The 25,588-nt window shown below is 39.3% G+C and overlaps 1 protein-coding gene across 4 annotated transcripts; it reads right to left on the bottom strand.

Annotated features, from left to right (window-relative positions):
* Positions 1–14,236: 14,236 nt before the first annotated feature.
* Positions 14,237–22,510, bottom strand: Tomm7 (translocase of outer mitochondrial membrane 7). 4 transcript variants are annotated; one of them, XR_011366884.1, is made up of 3 exons: positions 22,285–22,510; positions 19,872–19,920; positions 14,237–14,470 (listed from the first exon to the last, which is right to left on the bottom strand). XR_011366884.1 is itself a non-coding variant. In XM_069996105.1 (3 exons), the coding sequence occupies exons 1-3, from the start codon at positions 22,416–22,418 to the stop codon at positions 15,028–15,030; spliced, it is 225 nt and encodes a 74-aa protein (XP_069852206.1). In that variant the 5' UTR covers positions 22,419–22,510; the 3' UTR covers positions 14,477–15,027. The 4 variants fall into 4 exon arrangements, 1 of the variants encoding a protein (XP_069852206.1); XR_011366883.1 differs by having other exon boundaries at positions 22,316–22,510; XR_011366885.1 differs by lacking the exon at positions 22,285–22,510 and adding an exon at positions 22,064–22,150.
* Between the last annotated feature and the right edge of the window lie 3,078 nt (positions 22,511–25,588).

The following is a 25,588-nucleotide window of genomic DNA, read 5'->3' as shown; positions in this document are numbered from 1 at the left end:
GCAAGTATAAGGATGTCATAAAATCCTTTATTAGGTGCAATTTTATATATGCCAAGTAAAATAAAATAGAAGGGACTGTATCTGTTCTACTCAGAATATGATCACTCATATACTGGACTGTGGTTTGGTAGCTATAATTAATGGTCAAGTGCTAAACCATGTGTTTCTTGTAGAAATAAGTAAACAATGAAACCACATGAATTCCTAAACCTAAGTAATATTTCTATTAAAAATATATTTAGCTGGGAATTGGTGGCTCACACCTGTAATCCCAGCTACTCAAGAGGCTGAGATGTGAAGATTATTGTTCAAAGCCAGTCCAGGTAAGAAAGTCCATGAGACATAGTTCTCTGGTGGTTAGAAATAAGAGCCAATGGCTCAAAGTGGTAAGAGTGTTACTCTTGAGCAGAAAAACTCAGGGACAGTATCCAGGCCCTGAGTTCAAATCCCATGACTGACCCACATAAAATCACATATACATATTTTAATTCTATATCAGTATACAATTGAAATCCCTTTGAACAGCTATTTAAAAATAACAAAATAAATAAATTATATATGTAGGTAAGTATGTATATCTTTTTAAGAAACCTCATACTGGACTGGGAATGTGGCTCAGTGGTAAAGCGCTTGCCTTGCATGCCTGAGGCCCTGAGTTCGATTCCTCAGCACTACATAAGCAAAAAGAAAAAAAGCCGGAAGTGGTGCTGTGGCTCAAGTGGTAGAGTGCTTGCCTTGACCTGAAGAGCTGAGGGACAGTGCCCAGGCCCAGAGATCAGGTCCCACAACTGGACCAAAAAAAAAAAAAAAAAGAAAAAAGAAACCTCATACTAATGAACGAAGAATACTACTGAATGAAGAAAACACTGTATATACACAACAAAATATTATTTGTCCATAACAAAAATGAAATGATGCTATTTACAATTATGGATAGAATTAGAGATCACATTAAGGGAAATAAGCCAAGCTGAGAAAGGCACATCACATGACTCTCAAATGCAGAATCTACTCCTTAAAAATGAATATAGAGGGCTGGGAAGGTGGCTCAGTGGTAGAGTGCTTGTCTTGCATGCCTGAGGCCCTGGGTTCGATTCCTCAACACCACATAAGCAAAAAGAAAAAAAGCCGAAAGTGGCACTATGGCTCAAGTGGTAGAGCACTAGCCTTCAGCTGACGAGCTGAGGGACAGTGCCCAGGCCCAGAGTTCAGGCCCCACGACCGGACACACACACACAAAAAAAGAATGAATATAGAACTAGTCTTTTATGGATAGTTATCATATGGAGGAGGTGAGTAAAAGGAGAGAGTTGGGAGGAAGTATGGTCAAAGTACTTTATACAGATACATAGAACAGTGAAACCTGTTGAACTTATTTTCAGAAAGGAGAAAGGGTAGAGAGAGAATAATAAAGGGGGTGAATTTGTTAAGGGCTCTTCATATGCTTATATGTCAAATCCAATGAAACTCCTTTTGCACAACTAATAGAAGCTAATAAAAATAGGGGAAAAAACACTAATCAGTTCAAAACCACAAAAAAGTCTTCTGGAGGAATTAAATGGGGACTACATCAAAGAGAAAAAGACCTACAAATGGCTCCCAAATTTCTGGCTGAGCAAATAGAAAGATGGTGGAGGGAATTACTGATATTCTGGATAAACACATTTAAGGAGATAAATGAATTCTATTTTTTTTTACATTTTTAAGGTGACAAAATAAAGATATACAATGTGGATAAGTTTTTCTTACTCAGAAAATACATAGAAATTTGGACAGGATTCAGAATTTCAATGATTCACAGATCTTTCCTAAAATATTTTTGTGTAGTGGGAGGAATTGAAATCCACATATCCTGTATTTTCGTGCCAAATCTGCTATTGACTAGCTGTAACTAGCTGGAACTCTAAACATTTACACAGTGAGACCAAAGGAGGATATTCCTAGGAGAGGATCACAAGGGCTCAATGGCCACGTGCATATGATCATATAACATAATGTTTATTGAAATGAACTCCAAGAAATAGAAATAAGAGGGTTTTTTATTGTACTGTTTGCGGTTCTTTTTCTTATCTTCTGCTCTTTTCCTTTTGTTACTTTTTTTTTATTTCTGTTCCCTTTGTCTCATAGGTAAGTTTATATTATTTGGGGAGGGGAAGGAGAAGTACAGAAATAGTGGGACCAAGAGTAAACTAATTCAGCAGTGATACTCAAAAGACACAATGCTGGAAATGAACTATACAATTTGGGGTGGAGGGCAGTTGGGAGTGAAACACTGGGAGAAAATGAGGTATGAGGTGATATGTTCAAAAAAGAAATGTAATTATTACCTTACATGTGGAACCCCTTATTTGACCCTGTATAACATCATTACAAAAAAAAAAAAAACCAAGCCGGGCGCTGGTGGCTCACGCCTGTAATCCTAGCTACTCAGGAGGCTGAGATCTGAGGATCGCGGTTCAAAGCCAGCCCGGGCAGGAGAGACCGTGAGACTCCTATCTCCAATAAACCACCAGAAAACCGGAAGTGGCGCTGTAGCTCAAGTGGTAGAGCGCTCACTTTGAGCTGAAGAGCTGAGGGACAGCGCCCAGGCCCAGAGTACAAGCCCCACGACCAACAAAAAAAAAAAAAACCACAAAAACAAAACAAAACGCTAGCTGTATGACTTGTAGGCTGCAGCCAGGAATGACTCACCTCCCACCATCACATGCCCTGGATGGTGGAGGTAGAGTGGAGCTACTGTCTGTTTCTGCTTCCTTATAGAGATACCTACTTATACAGATGTCTACTGAATTCATAAAAAAAGAATTCAACAATAAGTATTTTGAAAATGTAAGCAGAAAACCAATAGCCAAGACAAATCCATGTAGCTCTCAGATAATTTTGACTTCTCTGGTCTAGATAACAACCTTCTAAATTACCAAAGTATCTAGCAACACACATTTGACAGGATGTACCTCACATTGTTCTATCTTAAAATGCCTCCTCCAAATAAGAATGGACAATAAACACAAGAAGAAATGTTCAACTTCTCTGAACATAAAAGAAATGCAAATCAAAAAAACATTGAGATTCCACCTCACCCCAGTTAGAATGGCTATAATCAAGAAATCTAATAACAACACATGCTGGAGGGGATATGGACAAAAGGGAACCCTACTGCATTGTTGGTGGAAGTGTAAACTTGTTCAACCACTTTGGAAAGCAGTATGGAGGTTCATCAAAAGACTACACATAGAGCTCCCCTATGACCCAGGAATCCCACTTCAGTGCATTTACCCAAACAATCACAAACAAGGTCACACTAAAGCTACCAGCACAACTATGTTCATTGCAACATTATTCACCATAGCTAAGATGTGGAACCAACCCAGATGCCTCTCAGTAGGTGAGTGGATCAAGAAAATGTGGTGTGTGTGTGTGTGTGTGTGTGTGTGTGTGTGTGTGTGTGTGTGTGTGTGTGTGTGTGTGTGTGTGTGTGTGTGTGTGTGTGTGTGTGTGTGTGTAATTGAATTCTTTGCTTCCATCAGAAAGAATATACTGCCGCATTTGTTAGGAAATGGAAAGACTTGGGAAAAATGATATTAAGTGAAGTTACCTAGTCCCAAAGAAACTGAGGTCCCATAGTTTCCTTATTTGCAAATAATTAGTATACATATAAAATAATCTTATCAGATGAGATGAAAAATTAAAAATCATGTACAAATGACCATATAAGATGAAGTTAAGTGAAATGAACCCCAAGATATGGACACAAAAGGTATGTCTTCATTGTTACTGTTTTAAATATACCACGTGATTTTATTATCTGCTGTTCTTTCCTTTGTATATTCTTTCCCCTATGACATATCCCAGTTGTCAATTTTGATACCCTGCATCTTATATATACATATGTCTAATCTGGGGAAGGAAAGGGGAATAACAAAACGCTGAAACAAGGACACAGGATGACACATTGCAACAAAGATATCCACAGGACAATATATTAGAAAGGAACGGCGAGGGGGGGATAGGAGTGTGGGAGCTGGGGGAGGGAAGGGATAGTGGGACAACACCAAGGAATGGAAGGGGTAACAATGATTGACAAGTAATGTACTCATTGCCTTACTCATGTAATTGTAACCCCTCCATACAACATCTTAATAATAAAATTATTTTAAATGCCTCGTCTGTGAAATAAATAGGTGTTTCTGTGTGCTCCTGTGTCTGCTCCCTCTATGAAGGCTCTGGCCAAAAAAAGTGCACTCCCTTAATTTCAGCAGAAATTTTAATTCTAAAATCCATGGCCTACATACCAATTATGAAAGAACAAATGTGACTCTGTCAACCCTTCACTAAGCAATTAATTCTTAAGTTGGATTGATTAAGGATCAATTAGAGGGAGACACTATGGAGGAACAGCTTGTAAAAGGAGACACCAAACTCCTGACAATGCTGCCTCTTTAGCCAGCATCAGCTTGACATTTTCCTTCCAACAATTCATAAATATTCTCCTATCTCCTTCTTGACAAACTCCAGTACCAAGCTCTAATTCAAATCTCAACTTTCCACTACTCACCACAGAGCCAAACTATAGACACAATTTTAAGCTTCATACTTTTGGGGGTGGGGTGGTATAGGAGATGAGCACAGGACTTTGTACTTGCAAGCCAAACTACCAAGAGTCAGCCCTTTTGTTGATCTTGTTTTTGATAGGGTCCGATTAATTTTGCCCAGAGTAGCCTCAAACTAAAGATCTTCCTGCCTTCACATCATGAGTAGTTGGGATTTACAAACATGCAGCAGGCCTAAAACTTCAAACATTTTTGCATCCTTATTTTCTCATCCTTATCCAGCTAGTTATTAGCTTCCAACCACAATTTTATCCTTGCTGTCTCTGATACAATGTTACCTCTGGAAGCCAAACCTGTACCAGCCATCAAGGTATATAACACTAGTTGCCTAGTCATTCAGCTCATCACTAACCTCCAGGACCTTATGGCTTCATAGTCAGGACTCTTCAGTGCCTCTCCCTGGGCCCACCTGCACTATCTGCTTTCCATAGCTTACCTCCCAGGAACCCAGGTTTACCACATGTAACATGCCAAGAACGTATAGCTATATGTCTAGTTACACATCTCCCTGTTTTAATTTACTTATGACTGGCCTCATTCCAGAAAAGGTTTCAGGTAACACATACTCCAATCTGTGTTTTCTCAGATAAGGTTGCTAACTCATGTTGATTCTATTGGCCTTATGATACATAATAGGCTCAAAAGTATTTTATTGGGCTCACAGTATTTCTCTGTGATTTCAATTTCTGCCGCACCCAAGACAGGTCAGCAGTAGTGGCAGAAGTAGGCTTCTTATCAAAAGGAAAACAAAGGCAAATCACTGGTCTTCAACTACAAATAAGCGACTGAGTTCAAATCCCTGCTCCATTACTTTATATGACCAAGGGATAGATCTTCCTTCAAATTAGACTCACTTCCTTTTTAATTGAGGATAAAAGCAGACTGTTATGGGGATTAAATGAGCTGATCTGTAGAAAAAGATTGCATTATACTACACATAATTAAGTAGTAACTGTTGTCTGTTCTAATAATAACAAAGTAAGGGAGTATTAGTCACTTGATGCCATATAGATATCAGCACAAAACTCAATCATTTATCACAATAGCACTTACTATCTCAGTTTCTACAGGTCAGAAGTCAAAATGCAACAAAGCTTTGTCCTCTAGTTGAAAGTTTCTTGCCAGACTGAAGTTAGGGTATCATCCAAGCTGGGGGATTAACTAGAGAAGAAATGGATTCTAAGATTACTGAAGTGGTGGTTGGGAGAATTCAGCTCCAAGTGGCTACTAAGGGTGTGAGTTTCAGTTACTTGCTGGCTGTTGGCTTGAGATTGCCCTCTGTTCCTTGAAATGTAGGCTCCTCCACAGGGCAATTCACAATAGGAAAACTTACTTCACTCACAATGAGTAGAGGAAGAGAATTCAAGGCAGAAATCACAAACTTTTATATGTTGGTATCAAAAGTGGTATACTATTTCTACCAAATTTGATTGATTGGGAAGAAGCTGGTAAGTCTATCTCACACTCAAAAGGAGATCAAGCAATAGATGTAACTCAAGTGTTAGAGGCCTTGCCTAACAAACAAAACCATCGGACCAACCTTAGGCATCTCAAAATTCCTACATTGTAGTTGTACCATACATAACCTCAGAAAGTAAATAAAGCCTTCCATCGGTCCAAAGATAGTCATATTTAACTGAGGCAAGATGAGAGAGTCAGACTCCAAGATGAGGAAGTGTCCTCATAAAAAGAGGAGACATCAAGGTGGCATGTACACAGAGGAAAGGCGATGTAAAACATAGTGAGAAGTCAATTCTTTACATGCCAAGAAGAGAAGCCTCAGGAGAAGCCAAACTTGTCACTATTTTGATCTTGAATTTCCAGCCCCCACCACTGTGAGAAAACACATGGATGAGGTTTAAATCATAGTCTCTTGTATTTTGTTATGGATGTCCTAGCAATACACTCATGAATACCAAAAGATCACAGGAAAACATCTCAGGGTGATAGGCAAATCTATTACCATGGTCCATTGATGCAATAACGTCTTAAGAGGTTCTGCTTTTGCAGAAAAGGAGACATTTGGCACTCCCCAATATATAAGAGTAGCCTGAGGACCTCTTAATATCGTAAGGGAATCTGTAGTCCAGAACTTGAAAGCTCTATGTTTAAAGTCAAGTACAAAAGTATCAAGTGCTGGAATTAACATAATTAAGAATTTTGAATTTAAGTCATGGGTGGTAGCATGGCCAAGCAGTCTAAGAATTTTAATTTAAGTAGTGTTAAGAGTTCAGAATATTTAAAAGTTTAGATTTACCATATCCCAATTTGTTTTAAAATGTATTATTTGAAATGAGACCTATTTTGTCATTAAGTTTTAGATCTATGTACATCCTACGAGCATTCAGACTCCAAAACCACACTAATATTTTCTTCCCCTGAGCTTTAAAAAAAGAAAATCCTAAAGAATGGGCATGAGCTGAATTGCCTATAGCTATAGCCTTTCAGAGAAAAATCTTATTCTTTAACAGAAAGAAATTAAACTGTTTTATGGAGATCTTTCATTGTGAACTAACTGGTAGGCGTTCTCTTCCAAGCACTTGAAAATGTTCATAATTTAGCTACCCACCCACACCCACATCAACTATTCATTAGAGGTCTTTTTTTTTTAACTTAAAAGGGAAGATAACAAACACACAAAAATGAAAAGATAAATCCATCTCTCATTGACCACTGTGTCAATTTTAAAACATAAAGTTGTCCTGAATTTCCAATTTCAGCCAAATTGAGCAGCTGGCCATAAGCTGGACAAAATTAAGCAACAATTTTAAGATATTAGGCAGGAATCAAGGCAGAGTTATGATCCTTGAAAGGAGGAAAAAGCATAAAGTGAGTACCAAGTTCAACCTGCTTAGGAACTTAAGTGAGCAGAGTTGCATGCTCACAGGGCAGAAAAACAGGCATGAGTTTGAGGTTGCCATTATAGCTACTAGGATTCCTAGGACAGGTGCAAAGGGAGAAGGAATTGCACAGATGCAAACACTAGAGAATGACCCATGGAATTTCACAAGAATTCTTCTCAGGTCCTTAACCTTAGGCCACACAATCATAAGATGACCTCCAAAATCTAGCAGAAAATTGCTGCTAGGATACTGGCAGAGCTGAGTGGAATGTTCAAAGGTTGAATATTCCTGAGAAGGTGGTAGAGTTCCAACCGAGCCAGTGGAGGATAATAATCAACTCACAAACTTTTTCATAAGTCACAAATAACATTTACAATGCCACAAATTACTAAGAATAAAGGCTACAGTTTAATAGTGAGGCTAAAATTAAAATTAAGTCCTAAAGCCAATTTTCATCCAATTTGTGAGATGTCAGTAATTTAACTGCCAGTTAAAAAAAAAATCTTAACACTTTTTGGAGAAGGATCCCATAATTCACAGCTCCTACAAAGTATTATCCACAGTATCTAGCATAAAAAAAACTTACAAGTGAGAACTTGGTTAAAGTGATCGCCAGCTAAAAGAAAAAGCAGAAGATTGAAATTATGAAGAAATGGAAAGAATTGTTTTTTGTTTTTTGTTTGTTTGTTTTTTGGTTGGTAATAGGGCTTGAACTCTGGGCCTGGTCACTGTCCCTGAGCTCTTCAGCTCAAGGTAAGTGCTCTACCAGTTGAGCCACAGCACCACTTCCACTTTTCTGGTGGATAATTGGAGGTGAGTCTCACGGACTTTCCTGCCTGGACTGGTTTGATCCATGATCCTTAGATTTCAGCCTCCTGAGTAGCTAGGATTACAGGCGTGAACCACCGGTGCCTGGCTAAGAATTAGAATTTTTTTTTCTTTTTTGCCAGTTCTGGAGCTTGAACTTAGGGCCTAGGCACTGTCCCTAAGCTACTTTTGCTCAAGGCTAGCACTCTACCACTTGAGCCATAGCACCAATTCCAACATCTTTTATTTATGTGGAACCGAGGAATCGAATCCAGGGCTTCATGCATGTTAGGCAAGCACTCTACCACTGACCCATCTTCCCAGCCCAGAATTCGAATTTTTTTAAGGATGCTCTCACTATGTTGTCAAACCTGACCTTACACACAGTATCTTTCCATCTCAGCCTCCCAAGCAGCTAAGATTATATACCTTTGCCAGGTGCTTGCTAAAATATTTTTTAAGAATCAAATAGACATTCAATTATCAGTATCAAAAAGTAATTTTCAGATGGGTTTATAGCACAATAAAACAAGATTAATGAATTTGAAGTTCCGCTAATGATGATGAGTGACAGGATTACCATTTACATTGCCATCCTTATGCTCATCTTAAATCCACACTATTGGTGGGTATTGTCTTCTTATTTACTTTATTTTTCATTTCTCCCCAGCAAATTATTTTGCAAACAAAGGGATTTAAGATTTAAGACAATATTTATGTGGTAAGAAATATTGCAGAATACTTAAGAATTACCCTTTGAAACAAAAATTAAACAGAATGTCTGGAAATTTTAAATCTTACCTTTTTTTAGGACCTCACAAACCAAACTACTGTGCTTCAACAGTTGTTCCTTGGTATCTTAATCCAATTGTATGCCCTCCCAAATTAGGTTTCAGCCCTTCTATTCAATTGGTAGCCATACTGTGTCCCATTCCTTAAGGCTTAGGGTACTGGGCAAAATGGATAACTATCCATTAGCTCTTACATATTTACATTTTTCATGAGAACTCTTGAAAGATAAACAGAGAAATCAGAGAAATAAATCACTTGTTTTAAAATTTGACATTACAAAACATGCCAAGAAAGAATAGCATGCTAGCCAGGCACTAGTAGCTCATGCCTGTAATCCTAGCTACTCAGGAGGCTGAGATCTATGGATTCTGTTCAAAGCCAGCCTGGACAATTAAGTCTGTGAGATTCTTATCTCCAACTAACCACCAGAAAAACCTGAAGTGGCACAGTAGCTCAAGTAGTAGAGAGCTCACCTTGAGCTGAAAAGCTGAGGGACAGTGCCCAGGCCCAGAATTCAAGCCCCACAACTGACAAAAAAGAAAAGATAGCATGCTTTAGAATGGACTAAATTTGAAAATGAGCATAAGGATGGCAATGAAAATGGTAATCCTCTCACTCATCCTGCTAGTCTGGCACAAATTCTTAATGCATGTGGCACTGTATTCCTATATTTCACTTCTTTCAATTTCACTCAGGTAAAAAATGGTGAGGGAAAAATTAATTTTAGAAACCCAGCCTTTAATGGCATTCAACATGAATGTGGTATCAAAAGGGGTCCTCAAAAAGGGTGTTACGGCTTAGGTATTAAGTGCTTCTTCCTCAAAAACTCACCAGTAAAGGCTTAGCCCTAGGCTGATTGGTCCAGTTGAAGGAGTATTAGATTGTCAGGGCTTTATCTTAATCAATGCATAGATCCACTGATGGATTAATTATCTGAGAGTATCCTTGGGAGTGATGAAAACTTTCAGAGATGGGGCCTGATTGAAGGAGATTACTGGGTACATGCCCAGACGATATACCTTCTGTCCTGTCCTTTCCTAGCTCTGACTCTCCTTCTGCTTCTTGGCTGCCATGAAGTAGCAACTTTGCTTCTTCATGTGTCCTGCTATAGTGTTCTGCCACCAGGACCCAGAAACAATGAACCTGGTTGACATAGATCAAGACCCCTGAGACTATGGGTTAAAATAAATCTTTCTTGACTTTCTCTCAGTTATTTGATCACAGTGACAAAATACCACTAACACAGTTGAGTAGATAGTGTAAGAATTTTTAATCAATGATTGTTAAGCAAAGCATTTTGGTTTAATGTATTTATAACTGTTATTTTCCACCTAAATAATGGCTCCCCACTGTCTATCAGGACATATCTACTCTTCCTTCCAGCATTCCATTGACTATCCACATTGTCTGCTTCAATCTAATTTGGCTTCATCTCGTTACAGTTTCCTTCTAGTTACTTCTTCCCACATCAGAGCAATGCATGTTTGTTGCACATAATCTTCATTCAGAAATTCATCCAATAATGCATCTTTGTAGACACTCTTCTCAGATTCTCCTTGGCCCTAAGCTGTGGAGTAGAGCAAAACTCCAGGAAGGCTGAGGCCAGCTGCTGTGAAGCTGAGCAAAAATTGCAGAGATCTCACCAAAAAATGTTTCAGCAGGGAACATTCTATCATGTCTTCTTTGCCTACCAAATATTTAGTCACCTTGTGCCAGATACTATGGTCAGTATTAGAAATATAGTAAACAAAACTAGATGGTAAGGGTAAAGTGAGTGGAAATGTTTAGGGGAGTGAACAGATAGTGAAGAATTAGTAAGCACTCATTGAATCCCAGGGACAATGGAGAACATGGCCCTCACAAGAAACTAATTTGGTCCTTTTGGAATGTAAAACTGAAACCTCTTAGTTGGTTTCACCCACGCCTCTAGTTGACCTATTAACATTTGTGGAGCATTTCTTAGACCAGGCAGGTCTAAGACCCTGGTCCCCAATAGGCTATATGCAATACCCATCAGACTGTATAAGCACTACAACTTGATCATTTTAGTATATAAAATACACCTTAATTAGAATGTAGGCTGTTTAAGGAAACAAAAATACATGTTTAGTGTTCATTACAATTGAATTTTTTAAAGGTGTATTTATTATATGAATTTGAATGTATGTGCTATTGTGTATAAGGCATGGGATGCTGAGTAAACTTGAAATATTTACATTGTTTCTGTAATTGTTCAATTATTTCATCCATTGTATAAATTATCTCATCAGTTATATAAATAAGTAACCCATGCCAATAAAATGAATATAATAATCAAATCATCTCACAGTGCTAGCAGATTTGGCCTCAAGTCCAAGTTTTTCTTTTGAGTTAGGGGAACAAGCCTGTTTGATCGGCAAAATGGACATTAATATTCTCCTTAACCAGGCTGCTGTGGAGACTGAATGGAAAAAAGGAACAAGTCACAGTAAATAGTCCTTTCTTGTATCATCCCTCTCAACATATTTTGATGTCGTTTGTAATTGTCAATGTCTATAATAATGTCAATACTATAATAACCCATTATGATTACTACAAAGAAAAAACACTAGCCCATTACAATGATTCATGTTTTCTCAGTTTCCTCTTCACACTGCATTTTACTTATAATCCCATAATCATGTACCCATTGCTCATTGAACACCTATTAATGTGCCAGGGTCTGTACTGGGCTCTAAAAATTAGAGCAGTAAAGACCATATGATATAGTTATGGAACTTACATTCGAGGTCTGTGTGTGTGTGTGTGTACTGTAGCTTAAAATGTAACTGGGCTGGTAAAGGTTGTGTGAAAGGAGGTTAAGGGAGACAGTGATAGGTAAGACAGATAAGAGGTTTGCTATTAGAGGTTAGAGAACACTGAGATTAGAAGAGGAAGTCATCATATGGATATCAGGGAGAACAATCCAGTGAAGATACAGTGAAAACTACTAGGTGAAATCATGTCTGGCATTCTTAAAGGGCAGAAAGATGCCAAAACAGCATTAGTGTAAACAATGAGTCACGGGCAACAGAGACCCAAAGTATGTGAAGCCAGATTCCATAGGGTCTTATAGGTCATAGAAAGGCCACTCTGGGTATTAAACAGAAGCAGAAGGGCCACTATAAATCTATGGTAGCAATTCTCCTATCTGAGTTGCAACAAGATCACCCAGTTTTTGGTCTACTAGAAAAATGAGGGAGGGGGTAAAATGTTCGACAAGAAAAGTGCTACCTTACTTGTGTAACTGTAACCCCCCGTGCATCACTGTGACAATAAAATTAAAATAAAAAATTTTAAAAGACATAGATTACACAAGAAATACACTGCTTTAGCAGCTGAACTCGAAACCTAGACACTATCCATATACATTATAAACTACCACAATTCAATAAAAAGAAATCAACGTGTGTGTGTGTGTGTGTGTGTGTGTGTGTGTGTGTGTGTGTGTGTGTGTGTACTGAGGCTCGAACTCAGGGACTGGGCGCTGTCCCCTGGTTTTTTTTTCATACATATAATATATATATATATATATAATTTTTTAATACTGTACAGAGGGGCTAGTTACATGAGTAGGGTAATGAGTCCATTTCCTATCAAGCATTTTCACTCAAGGAAGGTGCTCTACCACTTGAGTTACAGTTCTAATTCTAGCTTTTTGCTGGTTAATTGGAAATAAAATCTCACAGACTTTCCTGCCTGGTCTGTAATCCTCATCTCTCAGCCTCCTGAGTAGTTAAGATTATAGGTATGAGCCATGGTATAAAGCAGGAATCAATTATTGATACACATAACCAGGATGGATGGAGAATTACGTTAAGTTGGAAAAAAATCCAAAAAGTTAATTATTGCACCTATGTAACTTCTTTGAAATGACACAAGTGATATTCATCCTTGATTTTTCACTTTTAAATCAGTAGACAGCTATCCTTGTTACTATCTTGTAAAATGGACAACTGCCCAAGTTTTACTCAGTTCTAGAAATCCAGCGTGACAAAGAATGCACAGAATAATAACTGAATAGGAATTTGCAAATACCACAACAAAAACAGAATATGGGAAGAAGGCTTCAAACTTACCAATTCTATGGGACTTAAAAACTGCTCCAGGGCTCAGGCATAGCTCAATAACTACAAGAAACTGAAGCCCTGGGTTCAATCCCCAATGCCACTCAGACAGACAGAGAGACACAGACAGACAGACAGACAGACAGATACACACACACACACACACACACGCACACGCACACGCATACGCTATACAGTTTTATACTGTTTCAAATGCAGGTAAAGGCTGGCCATAGCTCTACACTATGGCTCATGCCTCCTAGATACTCAGGAAGCTGAGTTCTGAGAATATGGTATGAAGCCAGCCCAGGCAAAGAATTCCATGAGAATCTTATCCAATATACTACTCAGAAAAGGCTAGAAGTGGTACATGGCTCAAGTGGTAGAGCATTAGCCTTGAGAACAAAGAGGGTTAGGGTCACCACCCATGACCTGAGTTCAAGCCCATCATGAGAAAAAAAAAAAAAAAAAAAAGCTGGCCATGGTGGCACATACCTATAATCTCTGCATCCAGGAAGCAGAGTCAGGAGGATTTTAGTTCAAGGGCAACCTGAAGGACATAGCAAAAGCCTATCTCAAGAAAAAAAAACATCAAAACTACAGGAAAAGGTTCCAAGAAACCAGTTATCATGAACTGCTCTTGCTTTTACCAAAAAAAAATGTCATGTAGTAGTACAATCCCTTTGGGGCTCGTCTGGCCAGTAGTAATTTGCTAACACCACTGAGGAAAAGAATGGATTCACATTTAACCTACAAACAAATTACACATACAATTCCACAATGCCATTTCCATCCCTAGCAATACAGACAATCAAATCCCCTTTCTTGTAGTGAGACCTTTACTTCAATGTATTGAAATACGAGAAGTGAGTCCACCTTTATTAACCTCAGACCAATTCTAAAAGAACTGTTGATTCACTGCAACAGAAACAGGAATCTCTTCTGTTAAGTGATAGCCAGGAACCGACATGGATGGTTTTACTTTTTAAGGCAGCAGCATCAAGGCACATACATACACTACTTGTTCTGAAAACTTAGCAAAAGGCTTTATTTTTACCTGATGGTCTTAGTACGCTTAATTCAAAAAAGACTCAAGCCATAACATTGTTGAAAATATTTATTTTGATAGTCTATGTATGATAAATAAGTCAGTAGAGGTTCTACTCCATCACAGATGCATCTGAGAAGAGCCCTGTGCCATCCAAGTGAAGACTGGCCACCTGAACGATGTCCCATGTCTTATCCCATCCAGAGCACACACCTTCCATGGTGTTTCTGTTCAGGATTGCTTCCAAGTCCAGATGACCAAATAGTCCTTTATCCCCAAAGTAGGCTAAAAGGTTTGTGAAGAGGAAAAAATACATTAAACCCTGAAACAAAATTGCATAAACACAGCTGAAGAATTCAAGTATTTTGTATACTTATGTGTTTGTTCATCTGTCAAATGCAGTTCTGAAGACAAGAATTCAATAACACAACAAAATATTCAAACATTCCAAACAGCATTTAAAGAAATAGTTGTGTTACTTTTGTGTGAGATTACCTATTAGAAACAAAAAGGAAAGTGTATGTTGATATATAAAATGATATCAGTAAAAAGGCAAATGAGGCATAACTGTATTGACTAGAATAATGGAGGAGTTCAGATAATAAAGCTTCATCATGAGATTCAGCATCAATACTAAAATAATACTGACTGAAGACCTTCAGAAAGCCACACTCTGTATGGAAACCCACTTAACTCCCCGTTAAGATTCTTGCTTTAAAGCTGTGAAAATTGGGCTGGAAAGCTGGCTCAGTGGTAGAGTACTTCCCTTGCATGCATGAGGCCCTGGGTTCAATTCCTCAGCAACACATAAGCAGAAAAAAGCTGGAAGTGGTGCTGTGGCTTCAGTGATAGGGCGCTAGCCTTGAGCAGAAGAGCTGAGGGACAGCCCCTAGGCCCAGAGTGCAGTCTCCATGTCTAACAAAAACAAACAAACAAAAAAACTGTGAAAATGGTGACCTTGAAATGATTACATGAAACCTGAGTACTCTGAATACCTTGGCCTATTCACATTTCCAGGAGAAATTAGCCTCCATTCCCACTTCACCTAATTCTTACCACAAAAATTCCCTCCACTAAGAAGCTGCCAGAATCCCAAACCATTGGTTAACTGGAAGCAACAGATCCAGGAAGGAGAAAAGTATCAACATCTCCCACTACAGTTGAGATGTGAAAATAAACTCAAACTAAAGATGTAGTAGCCCAACGTTAGAACACTGGCCTAGCATGTGCAAAGCCCTGAATTCAATCCCTATCATTGAAAAAAAAAAAAAATGATGCCTCTGACAATGAGCATCCAAAATAAAAATCTTCCTTGCCTTACAACAGATACTAATCTACTTACTCTTTTTCATTAAAACACTACATATGAAAATACCATTCTTATCAACCAACAACTGGTGAAGTCATACACTGTAGTGCTGGATAAAAAAGGTGGTTACTAAGATCAACGTAGTTCTAATACCAAAAGGCAACAATTTTCCAAAAGAAAGAAAATATGAAGCCGGGCACCGGTGGCTCACACTTATAATCCTAGCTACTCAGGAGGCTGAGATCTGAGGATCATGGTTCAAAGCCAGCCCGGGGAGGAAAGTCCCTGAGACTCCTATCTCCAATAAACCACTAGAAAACCGGACATGGCTCTGTGGCTTAAGCAGTAAAGTGCTCACCTTGAGCTGAAGAGCTGAGAGACAGTGCCCAAGCCGAGTTCGAGCCCACTTGACCAAAATAAAGAAAATATCAAAACCACTAACTATATTGTTTATAAGTATTATATAAATAATAAAATAACGGAGCCAGATACTAATGCCTGTAGACCTAGCTACTAGGAAAACTAAAATCTGGAGGACTGTAGTTCAGGCCCAACCCAGGCAAAAGTTTCTAAGTCTCCATATCAACCATAAAAAAGCTGGGAGCAGTGGTACACACACCTGTCATTTCAGATACACAGGAGTACATATAGGAGGATCAAAGTCCAGGATAGCCCAGGAAAAAGAGACCAAACTGGAAGAGCACCTGCCTAGCAAGTACAAGGCCCCGAGTTCAAACCCCAGTACCTCCAAGAGTAATAATAAATTTGTGTATAAGCGATAAACTTTATATTAACATTAAATTTTATATTAATTCTGTTCCTTTCAGGATACAGAGTGGGCAACCAAGCAACACCTCTCCAGTCTCCCCAATGCAGCCAGGAAAGAATATGAAATTGTGTAGGTAAATAACCCTTGCAGGAAATCAATTCTTTCCTAAAATGCAAGTATACCTTGGAAGGAAGGAAGGAAGGAAATTAGAACACACCTTATATGACACAGATTGAGAAAGTCAGCACAAGAAAAGAGGAAGCACTGAAAAGACAGTAAGGTGGAGAAATAAAACTTTCAGGCAGTTGCTGTCATCTTTCTGTAACTCTGAAGGTCCAAAAGTTTCTCCAAGAATAGCAGCTCTTCTATCCCCACTCCTGGGTCTGAGATTCCCCAAGACACAAAGACCAAGGGTTAGAGTCATTTAGTTAATTCGAAATTTGTTCAGCAGCTAAGTTAGGCCTTAGCAGGGAAAAAAAAAATGTAATGTACATAAGCAGCAAGCATAATACAAGGCAGAATGGCATATGTGGAAGAATACTATGGGAACATAGAAATGCAATCAGTGTAAGCCAGAAGTAGAAGACATTTAGCAAAGAGCTAACACTGAGGTTGGGCTTTCCTGAAAAAAGGTTTCATCAGATGGAAAAAGGGAAAAGAGCATTCTGGACATTTTGCCAAATGGGCAAAGGCACATGCTGAGATTAGCATGTACTATTATGTAGCATGCTGTTTTCCCCAGAGGACAGTTTTAAGCCATGCCATAAAATGTTATGGATAGATACTGGGTCTAAATGGTGCCATGTTGGCATTTTGGTGGATGATGGAGACTTTCCCAGGGCTCTGGAGGTGGAATCCACTTCCCCATGCCCACCTCCAGGTGATAGGCACCTAAACTCCTAGAAGCAGATGGGCAGGCACTTGGACAATAGGTTCCCAGACCTGCCAGGTCTGTACCATAAACTCATTGCACTCTCCAGCTCCATGTGACCTTGCCCTCTGACCATGACCCCTCCACCTCTGCTACCATGTCTCATGTCTGTTGATTCTCCTTCTGTCTCCTGACTCTTGTCAGGTCACACACTCTATTAGAGTTGATCTAGATTGTTGAGATTTTTTTTCTGCTCTTTCTCTATACCTTCACTGCTCAGCATTAACTAACAGCATTAACTGTACTCCATGTTACATGTTTTTGGGGGGTACATGAGTCTGCTTATAGTCACCGGCTTTCTAATAGACTCCCAGTTTAACCTCTCAAAAAAATAAAAGGTTAAGCAGAGAGAGAGAGGTAAAGAAAGAAAGCCTCATTTGTTAGAGAATTTTATTAGGGAAAACAGAATAACCACAAACCTAGACAAGCTAGGGCACACATGGTAGTACTCTTTGAAAGGAAAACTTCTTCCAAAAAAAGGAGAGAACAGTTACATGGTGCTAAGTAACAAGTAAGACCATGTGACCCAATAGATGCAAAGACTGGCTTGGAGAAAGAAGTATTCCACCATCCACTGTGTCTTGCTCTGAAGGACTGAAGTAACAACTATGCATAATGTACTTAAAGAATCTGAAACAAGGGCTAGGAAGGTGGCTCACTTGCAGAGCGCATGCCATGCCTGCATGAGGCCCTGGGTTCGATTCCTCAACACCACATAAGCAAAAAGAAAAAAGCCGGAAGTGGCGCTATGGCTCAAGTGGTAGAGCACTAGCCTTGAGCTGAAGAGCTGAGGGATAGCACCCAGGCCCAGAGTTCAGATCCCATGACTGGACCCAAAAAAAAAAAAAAAAAGAATCTGAAACAATAGCATACACATTTTAAGTGACTGTGAATATTACTATAGGTTTTGCCTATCCACAATATGAATGTCTGAAATAGCAAACACTTCTGGTCCTAAGCATTTTGGATAATACTCAATCTGTATAATTTTCTAATGCCCACACCAGAAAAAAGTGACTTAACAGAGGTTTTGAAAAATCAGTGAAGTCTACAAGAGATGTCTTAAAACAGAGGGTCAAGCTGAAATCCCAACCAGCAGTCTGGGCTCTCACAGCACCAGGAATATCAATCCTTCTTCTGAATCAAATTTGCTTGAGATTCTAGTTTCATTTATATATATATATATATATATATATATGTATATATATATATATATACACACACACATATGTATGATATATACATATATCATACGTATACATGTATATGTAATTTTTACACAGTGCTCTATTTTAGATTCAGAATACCACTCAAAAGCTTATGTGGGCTTAGTTATGCAGCCTGTAAAGCTATAGGGAGGTGGGAAAACCTTTAAGACGTAGAGCCTTATAGAATGAAGTCATACTACTGGGGGCATACCCTGCCTTCCTCTTTATTTCCCTGCTACCATTAGGTGAACAGGCCTCCTTTACTACATGCTCCTGCTATTTTGGACTATGCCACCACAGGTTCAAATCCACAGGACCAAGTAACCATAGACTGAAGTCACTGAAGCCATGAGCCAAGTTAGTTTGGTTATCTCACTTTGCCAAAATAATGGAAAACTAACAGACAAGTATACATATATATACATGTGTACATAAATATATACACAGTGTGTATGAAGCTTCTGACACTGCTTGTCCAACACCAGCAAGGTTGCTTCTGGGAAAAGAAATGTGACTTCATTTTCAGATTATGAATGTTTGTGTATTTTGTATATTATGAATTTACTAATTTTTTTTAGAATTTATTTTAAGGAGAGGCTGGGAAGGTGGCTTAGTGGTAGAGTGCTTGCCTTGCATACATAAGGCCCTGGATTCGATTCCTCAGCACCACATCAGCAGAAAAAGCTGGAAGTGGCACTGTGGCTCAATTGGTAGAATGCTAGCTCTGAGTTGAAGCCCCAGGACTGGCAATTAAAAAAGAAAAAAAAAATTTTTTTTGTAAGGAATTAAAAGTCTATAGAAATCTACGTACATTACAATGTTGTAAAACAAGGGGCTTGGCCCAAGTGGTGGATCACCAGCCTTGTAGGAAATGAGCCAAGTAAGAGCATGAGGCCATGAGTTTAAGCCCCAGTCCTGGCATATAAGTCAGTAACAAATAAATAAATGTATTGACATGTAAAATACTGAAAAGTTGAAAAATCAAACGAACGGGCACTGGAAAACAAATATAATAAAAAGTCTAATTTCGGTGAGAAAAAACTGAAAATCCTATGTACCCTTGTTAGAACAACACAAAAGGATGTATTTATCTGAAAAAGGATAAGATGTGAATGTAAAAATTAAACAGTTTATCTTGTGATGTAGTAAGATAATAAATTAGTTATCTTTCCAAAGGATAAGATGTGAATGTAAAAATTAAACAGTTCATCTTGTGATGTAGTAAGATAATAAATTAGTTACCTTTCTTCTAAAATATGTTTTACCATGATTATAATAACAAAAATTTGTAAAGAATAAGAACATACCTGGTAACATGATAAACAGGTCCACAAAGTTTTTCCAAGAGCCCAAGACCACAATGATTTGTAACATTCCATTAGGCAGCTACCATTGTTATTGTTTTGCTTCCCAATGACTTAAAACTTACGTAAACATTGCCCTGAAATGTTTATTAGTAAGAGCAGTACCTTAAAACTGTTGGTTCAGGCATTCCAGGATCTGCACCCCTTTTAAATCCTAAAAAAAAAAAAGAAAAAGAATTCATTGAAACTCCAGAACATTAAAAAAATGAGAGGCTTTCTTTTTAATCTAATCTAGTACAGCTAAAATGACATCATATCAACCAATACCATCTAGATTAATCTGTGCTAGAAAACAGATTCAAATATTCACTACAAGCTGGGTACCAGTGGCTCACCCCTGTAATCTTAACTACTCAGGAGGCTGAGATCTGAGGATCATGGTTCAAAGTCAGCCCGGGCAGGAAAGTCCATGAGACTCTTATCTCCAATAAACCACTAGAAAACCAGAAGTGGTGCTGTAGCTCAAGTGGTAGAGGGCTAGCCTTGAGCTAAAGAGCACAGGAACAGTGCCCAAGCTCAGGGTTCAAGCCCTAGGACTGATCCTCCCCCCTCCTTGCCTCATAAAATCTTTCACTACTGTATGAAAATCTCCAAGACTAATCAGCAGAAGGCACAAGCTATATTCTACTATATATGAAATTGACACAGTACTACTTAGCTTGCTGTACTTTTCATTATTAGTTGTTAGGTAGAAATATATTAACACAAGTCTCAAATCATACTGGAAGACATGAGGAACACAAATACTTTTGAAAGCACAATTGAGGATCTCTAACTCTTCCAAACACTCTTTTTATAAAGTAAAGTCTAGTGGTTAAAAAGGAGTGGAGTAATTCAATGATTATTAATCAACTAAATTAAATTAGCTCTCATCTCAAGTATGAATAAACCTTTTACTGTTCAAAATATACTTCTAAATGTGATAATGTATATGTAAATGTATATGCTAAAGAAACAGGTTAAGAATGTCAAGAATTAGGAAGGGTTAGGTGTGGTGGCTAGTATTCAGGAGCCAGGAGGAACTTTTAAAGCCTGTCTAGGATATACAGCAAGACCCTACCAAAAAAAAAAAAAAAAAAAAAGAACTGTAAATTGTTAAATTGTGAAACTGTAAGTTACGAAATTTTACCCTATTTTCAGGATAACTAATATGCTAAAGAACCTGGAGAGTAGTTTAAACATAAAATTAACTTTTACATGCACTGTAAAAGACAATGATAAAGTAGTGTAAAGACAGCCTTAGCATCTTGGACAATAGAGTGAAAATCACCATAATGGTAGTCCTAGGAAAGGGAACCACTATGCAGATACTCCAGACTGTCTGGTGTAGAAAAGTCCAAACCAAAACCAAAAATAATGGGGGAATAATGGGCTGCAAATTTACAAGGAATAGGAAAAACACCACAGCCTGTGTAAGTAAGCTGTCATAATTATCTCTAATCCTTGATGCCTAAACCAAGTCATCAAAATGTGGGAAAGTAATATATATTTTTAATGAATTCAAAATAAGGGAGGAAAATGATATTTTAAAGCCCTTCATACATAAGTATCCCCTTATCAGGACTGGCTTGCAACTAACTCAAGGGAAAATAAGAATCACCTAGAGAATGTCCAACCTACTCCAAGGCTGTTAAGGTAAAGACCAAATAAACTTTACACAGTGTATGACATTTCAAATGAACTGAAAGCAGCACATAAAGTGTGAAATATTGTTCAAAAAGAGAGCTACACATTACCTCACCTATGTAACAGTAACCTCTCTGTACATCACCTTTACACTAAACTTAAAAAATAAATGAAGTGTGAACTATGAGCTCCTGAAATGTCAAATTGTATCTTCCAACTGACAGAGCTGTGGCTAGAACCTATGCTTTCCATTTCACCATACTGTCTGAATTTCACAACAAAGCAAACCTTAAAATCAGGATAAAGTTCCAGAGTGCAGCCCTATGTGACAGTTTGCCTGGGCACTGACAAATGCGTGCAGCTCAGCAATACGACTAAGAGTAGGGGCCCTGAGGCCCCACGACCAGGGTTATACACCGCCACCCAGGCCTCCCGGCTTAGTCCCGTGTGACCTTAGACAACGAACTATGCCTTTTCTATAGCTCGGTTTCTTCCCATTTGAAAAGGACCAGTAATAAAAATCACCCAAACGAGTGAGAAGGCAAAACCATCCAACTACTGTAGTGGCAATGGCCGTGGCCTCAAAGGCATTCACTCCCAGCCAGGCTCCTTTCCACGTTAGACCCGCGGCGGGGGGGGGGGGGGGGGTGTCCAACGCCCTGAAAACCCACCCCAGCCGCCGCGTCGCCGCGGCCACCTCACAGCCGCCCCGACCAGGAGGCCGCGCCTCCATGTTCACAGGTAAACGCAGAACGGGAGGAGCCGGGTGCGCTGCTAAAGACCACCCGACTAGTCCCATCCACCCCAACGAGACGAGACGCCGTCGGGCGCCGTGGGGTCCCCGGTTCCGGCTCCCGGGAGTCTAAATTCACAGCCGCGCGAGCCCTCCGACCTCCGCTCTCCTGGCAGGTTCTCGCACTGACCCAGGTAAATGACGAGAGGGATAAAGCCCCAGCGGATGGCGAACTGGCCGCCCTTGAAGAGCTGCTGCAGCCTCTGCTTGGCCTCTTTGCTCAGCTTCACCATCGTGACGTGAGGGAGCGCGGCACAGCCAGGTCCCTCACAGCCGCGGCCAGCGCCCGGGAAACGGTGCGCACGCACACACAGACGGCCTTTACGGCAGGTGTCGTGATGTCTCCGCAAGAGGTCGTAACTCACGGCCCTTGGCTGGTTCTGGCGCCGCGGCGCCAGGAGGAGGCGCATGCGTGCTTAGTTCTGCTTTCCCTCCCTCTCCCCCCCCACCCCCCAGCTCCACCTTCTCCCTTTCAGAATAGAGTTCAAGCTCTCCTTTTCTCTGGCTGCTTGGGAAAGCTGAAGACCGTTATTCGTTTCTTGGGATTACTTTAGCTTGGATTAGTACTCTCCTTCTCTCTTCCCATTATCTTAGCCATTTTAAAAAGCACATCTCCAGTGTGCTTTCCTTTTAGAAGGTCAATTAATTTGAAAGGAGTGGGTTTATTCCCCACCTGGACTGACTTGCCCTGTGCTCTTGGATAAATCCTCTCTGTGTGTTCGTGTGTATGCTGGGCTTGAACTCAGGGCCTGGGCACCGTCTCTTAGCTTTTTCGCCTAAGGTTGGCCCTCTACCATTTGGCCGACAGTTCCAACCTAATCGTGGATAAAATCTGTTATGAATTAATGCCTAACAAGGAAAGTATCTTGATTTAAAAAAAAAATCTTCCCTAGTCATCCTGTTTGCACTACTAGCCAGGATTTGTTTAATATTAAACTCTTTTTTTAAGAAACTGACAAGTGTAACAATTATTGTGGTTGATGGTAAATGTTAGCCCCACTTTCCCTCATTGGGTAAAATTCAGTAGATGTCCACTCTAGCTGCACATCAGAATTACTTGGATAGGTTTAAAACTGTTATTGTGCAAGGATCTACTAAAAATTCTAATTAGTTGGGGGAGAAGACTGAAAGATAGCTATTTGTTTGCACATTAGAATCTCAAGGTGAGTAATACAAGCTACTTAGGAGGCTCAAATCTGAGCATCACAGGCTTGAAGCCCTATGCAGAAGAGTCCATCAGACTCTTCTGATGGACTACAATTAGCCACCAAAAGCTGGTTGTGGAGCTGTGACTCAAGTGGTAGAGCACTGACCTTGAGAGACAGAGCCTAGGCCCTGGATCCAACTCCCAGTACCAGCATACACACACACACACACACACACACACACACACACACACACACACACACACACACACACACACACACACACACACACACACACACACACACACACACACACACACATCTCAAGGTAATTCTAATATGTGACTAGAGTTCCCAAATTCTGGTACAGTAACCCCCTGGATGGTATCATATTTGAGCTTTTGACTCCAGATGTAGGACTCCTTGATTTCTAAGGCTTTAACGTTGAAGACTTTCCTAGATTATTTTCAAGGTACATAGTTATATTTTCTATGAAACTTAAACCATCCAATGGCTCCTAAAATTTTCTGTTTTCATTGTGGTAATTTCTGTGTTTAGCCCATATTTATAATAACAACTATTAGGATGTGTCTACTATATCTGTCACTGGACTGAAGGCTTCAAATACAATAATGTTTTACTCATTTCAAAAATTTGTAATAGCTAGAGGTGTGGCTCAAGCAGTACTATCTTGCCTAGCAAATGTAAAGCCTTGGATTCAAATCCCAATACTGCAAAAAGAAAAAGATAAAAAGAAAAAGAGAGAAAGAGAAGAAATTAACTGGAGACAGTGGCTCATGCCTGGTTACCCTAGATACTTAAGAGACAGAAAAGCTTGCTATACTCTATATCCAAAATAAGCAGTAAAAGACAAGGTGTAGCTTAAGATGTAGCATGCCAATAGAGCAAATTACAGACCCTAAGTTCAAAGACCAGTATCACCAAAAAGGTAGAGCAGGGGTTGTATGATTGCATTACCTAGTAGCTTATGCTACTGATTCTTGTAAAGATTAAATTTTATATTAAAAGCATCATCTTGCACATGAGGAAACTGAAACTTATATATTTAAATAATTGACTCACAATCACAATTTGCATTCTTAATCACTATGTTATTATCTGAACTCAAGAACAGAAACAATTTCTTTCGCATCTTTTGTGTGTGGCATAAACCCTGAACTCAGGCTTTGAGTGCTGTTCCTAGCTCTTTTGCTCAAGGCTGCTGTTCTACCATTTGACCCACAGCTCCACTTCTGGGTTTTTTGGTGGTCAATTGGAGATAAGAGTCTCACAAACTTTCCTGTCTTTGACTTGCAATCTTCAGAACTCAGTTTCCTTAGTACCCAGGAACACCTGTGCCTAACTCTTTCTTATCCTTTTTCCAAATGCCTACATCATAGTAGGAATTCAGTTAATTCAGTGGATGTTGCATGCATTCTGTTAGGATAAATGATAATACCAAGGTTATTGACTTTCTCAAACACTCATTGAGCTTTACTATATGGTAAACACTATAGATAAAGGATTTTCTGTTTATTTTGGTGCTGGGAGTTGACACAAGGCCTCACACTTTACTCCTGAGTTACAACACCAGCCCAAGATTTTTTATAAAAATGCTTTGCTCTTAAGACTTTCTCATTCAGTATACAAGAAGGGAGTAAACTGATTATTACAGTGCAATGCAACCATAGGTCCTACAATACGGTTATGCATAAAACATTGTGGGAAGACAAATAGAAGGCACCTGACATCCCCTGGGGTCACCAATGGCATTCCAACCGGAGAAAGGGAATATAGTTGGCAATTAAGAAGATAATATCCACAGGACTATGAGCCAAGCTGAAAGAGTGAGTCCAAGAATAATAATCTAGTCTAAGTTCGTGCAATTTAATGGACTAAGAATCACACTCCTTGACTTCCACAAAGTGGCAAAGTTTTGTAGGTTCACCTCAACATCAGTTCCTGCATATAAGGTTGGGAATGGTAGCAACATTGTAGTGGTTGTAGATGACATAGTCCTTAGATAGTTCTTGTTCAAAGAAAACAACTTGAGAATCTTGCATTTTCTGTTGCTTTGCCCTCCTCGTTCCCTCTGCATGACTAGAGTAGTCAGCAATAATAGCTGGAAGTTAAGTGGGTTTTCCTTATTGTGGTCTCCACCTTCATTATTTAACCTAAACATTGTAGTCAACCTTAGTTTACTGAGTCCTGGCTCCAGTCACTACTTTGTAAAACCTCCTATAAATTACCAAAGGTCA

The sequence above is a fragment of the Dipodomys merriami genome, unplaced genomic scaffold, assembly GCF_024711535.1.
Source record: "Dipodomys merriami isolate MVZ:Mamm:240054 unplaced genomic scaffold, mDipMer1.0.p SCAF_5, whole genome shotgun sequence".
In the NCBI taxonomy this organism is placed as follows: Eukaryota; Metazoa; Chordata; class Mammalia; order Rodentia; family Heteromyidae; genus Dipodomys; species Dipodomys merriami.
This window is presented reverse-complemented; position numbering and strand designations above follow the sequence as displayed.

What these genes read in the sequence shown, in the direction of transcription:
- Tomm7 (XM_069996105.1), bottom strand. Translation starts at nt 22,418, where the DNA reads ATGGTGAAGCTGAGCAAAGAGGCCAAGCAGAGGCTGCAGCAGCTCTTC. An exon ending in CCCTCTCGTCATTTACCTGG is followed by an intron (nt 19,921 to 22,315) that starts GTCAGTGCGAGA and finishes TTTTTTTTTTAG; the next exon opens with GATTTAAAAGGGGTGCAGAT. An exon ending in CCTGAACCAACAGTTTTAAG is followed by an intron (nt 15,101 to 19,871) that starts GTACTGCTCTTA and finishes TGTTTTTGTTAG; the next exon opens with ACATGGAGACTGCACTCTGG.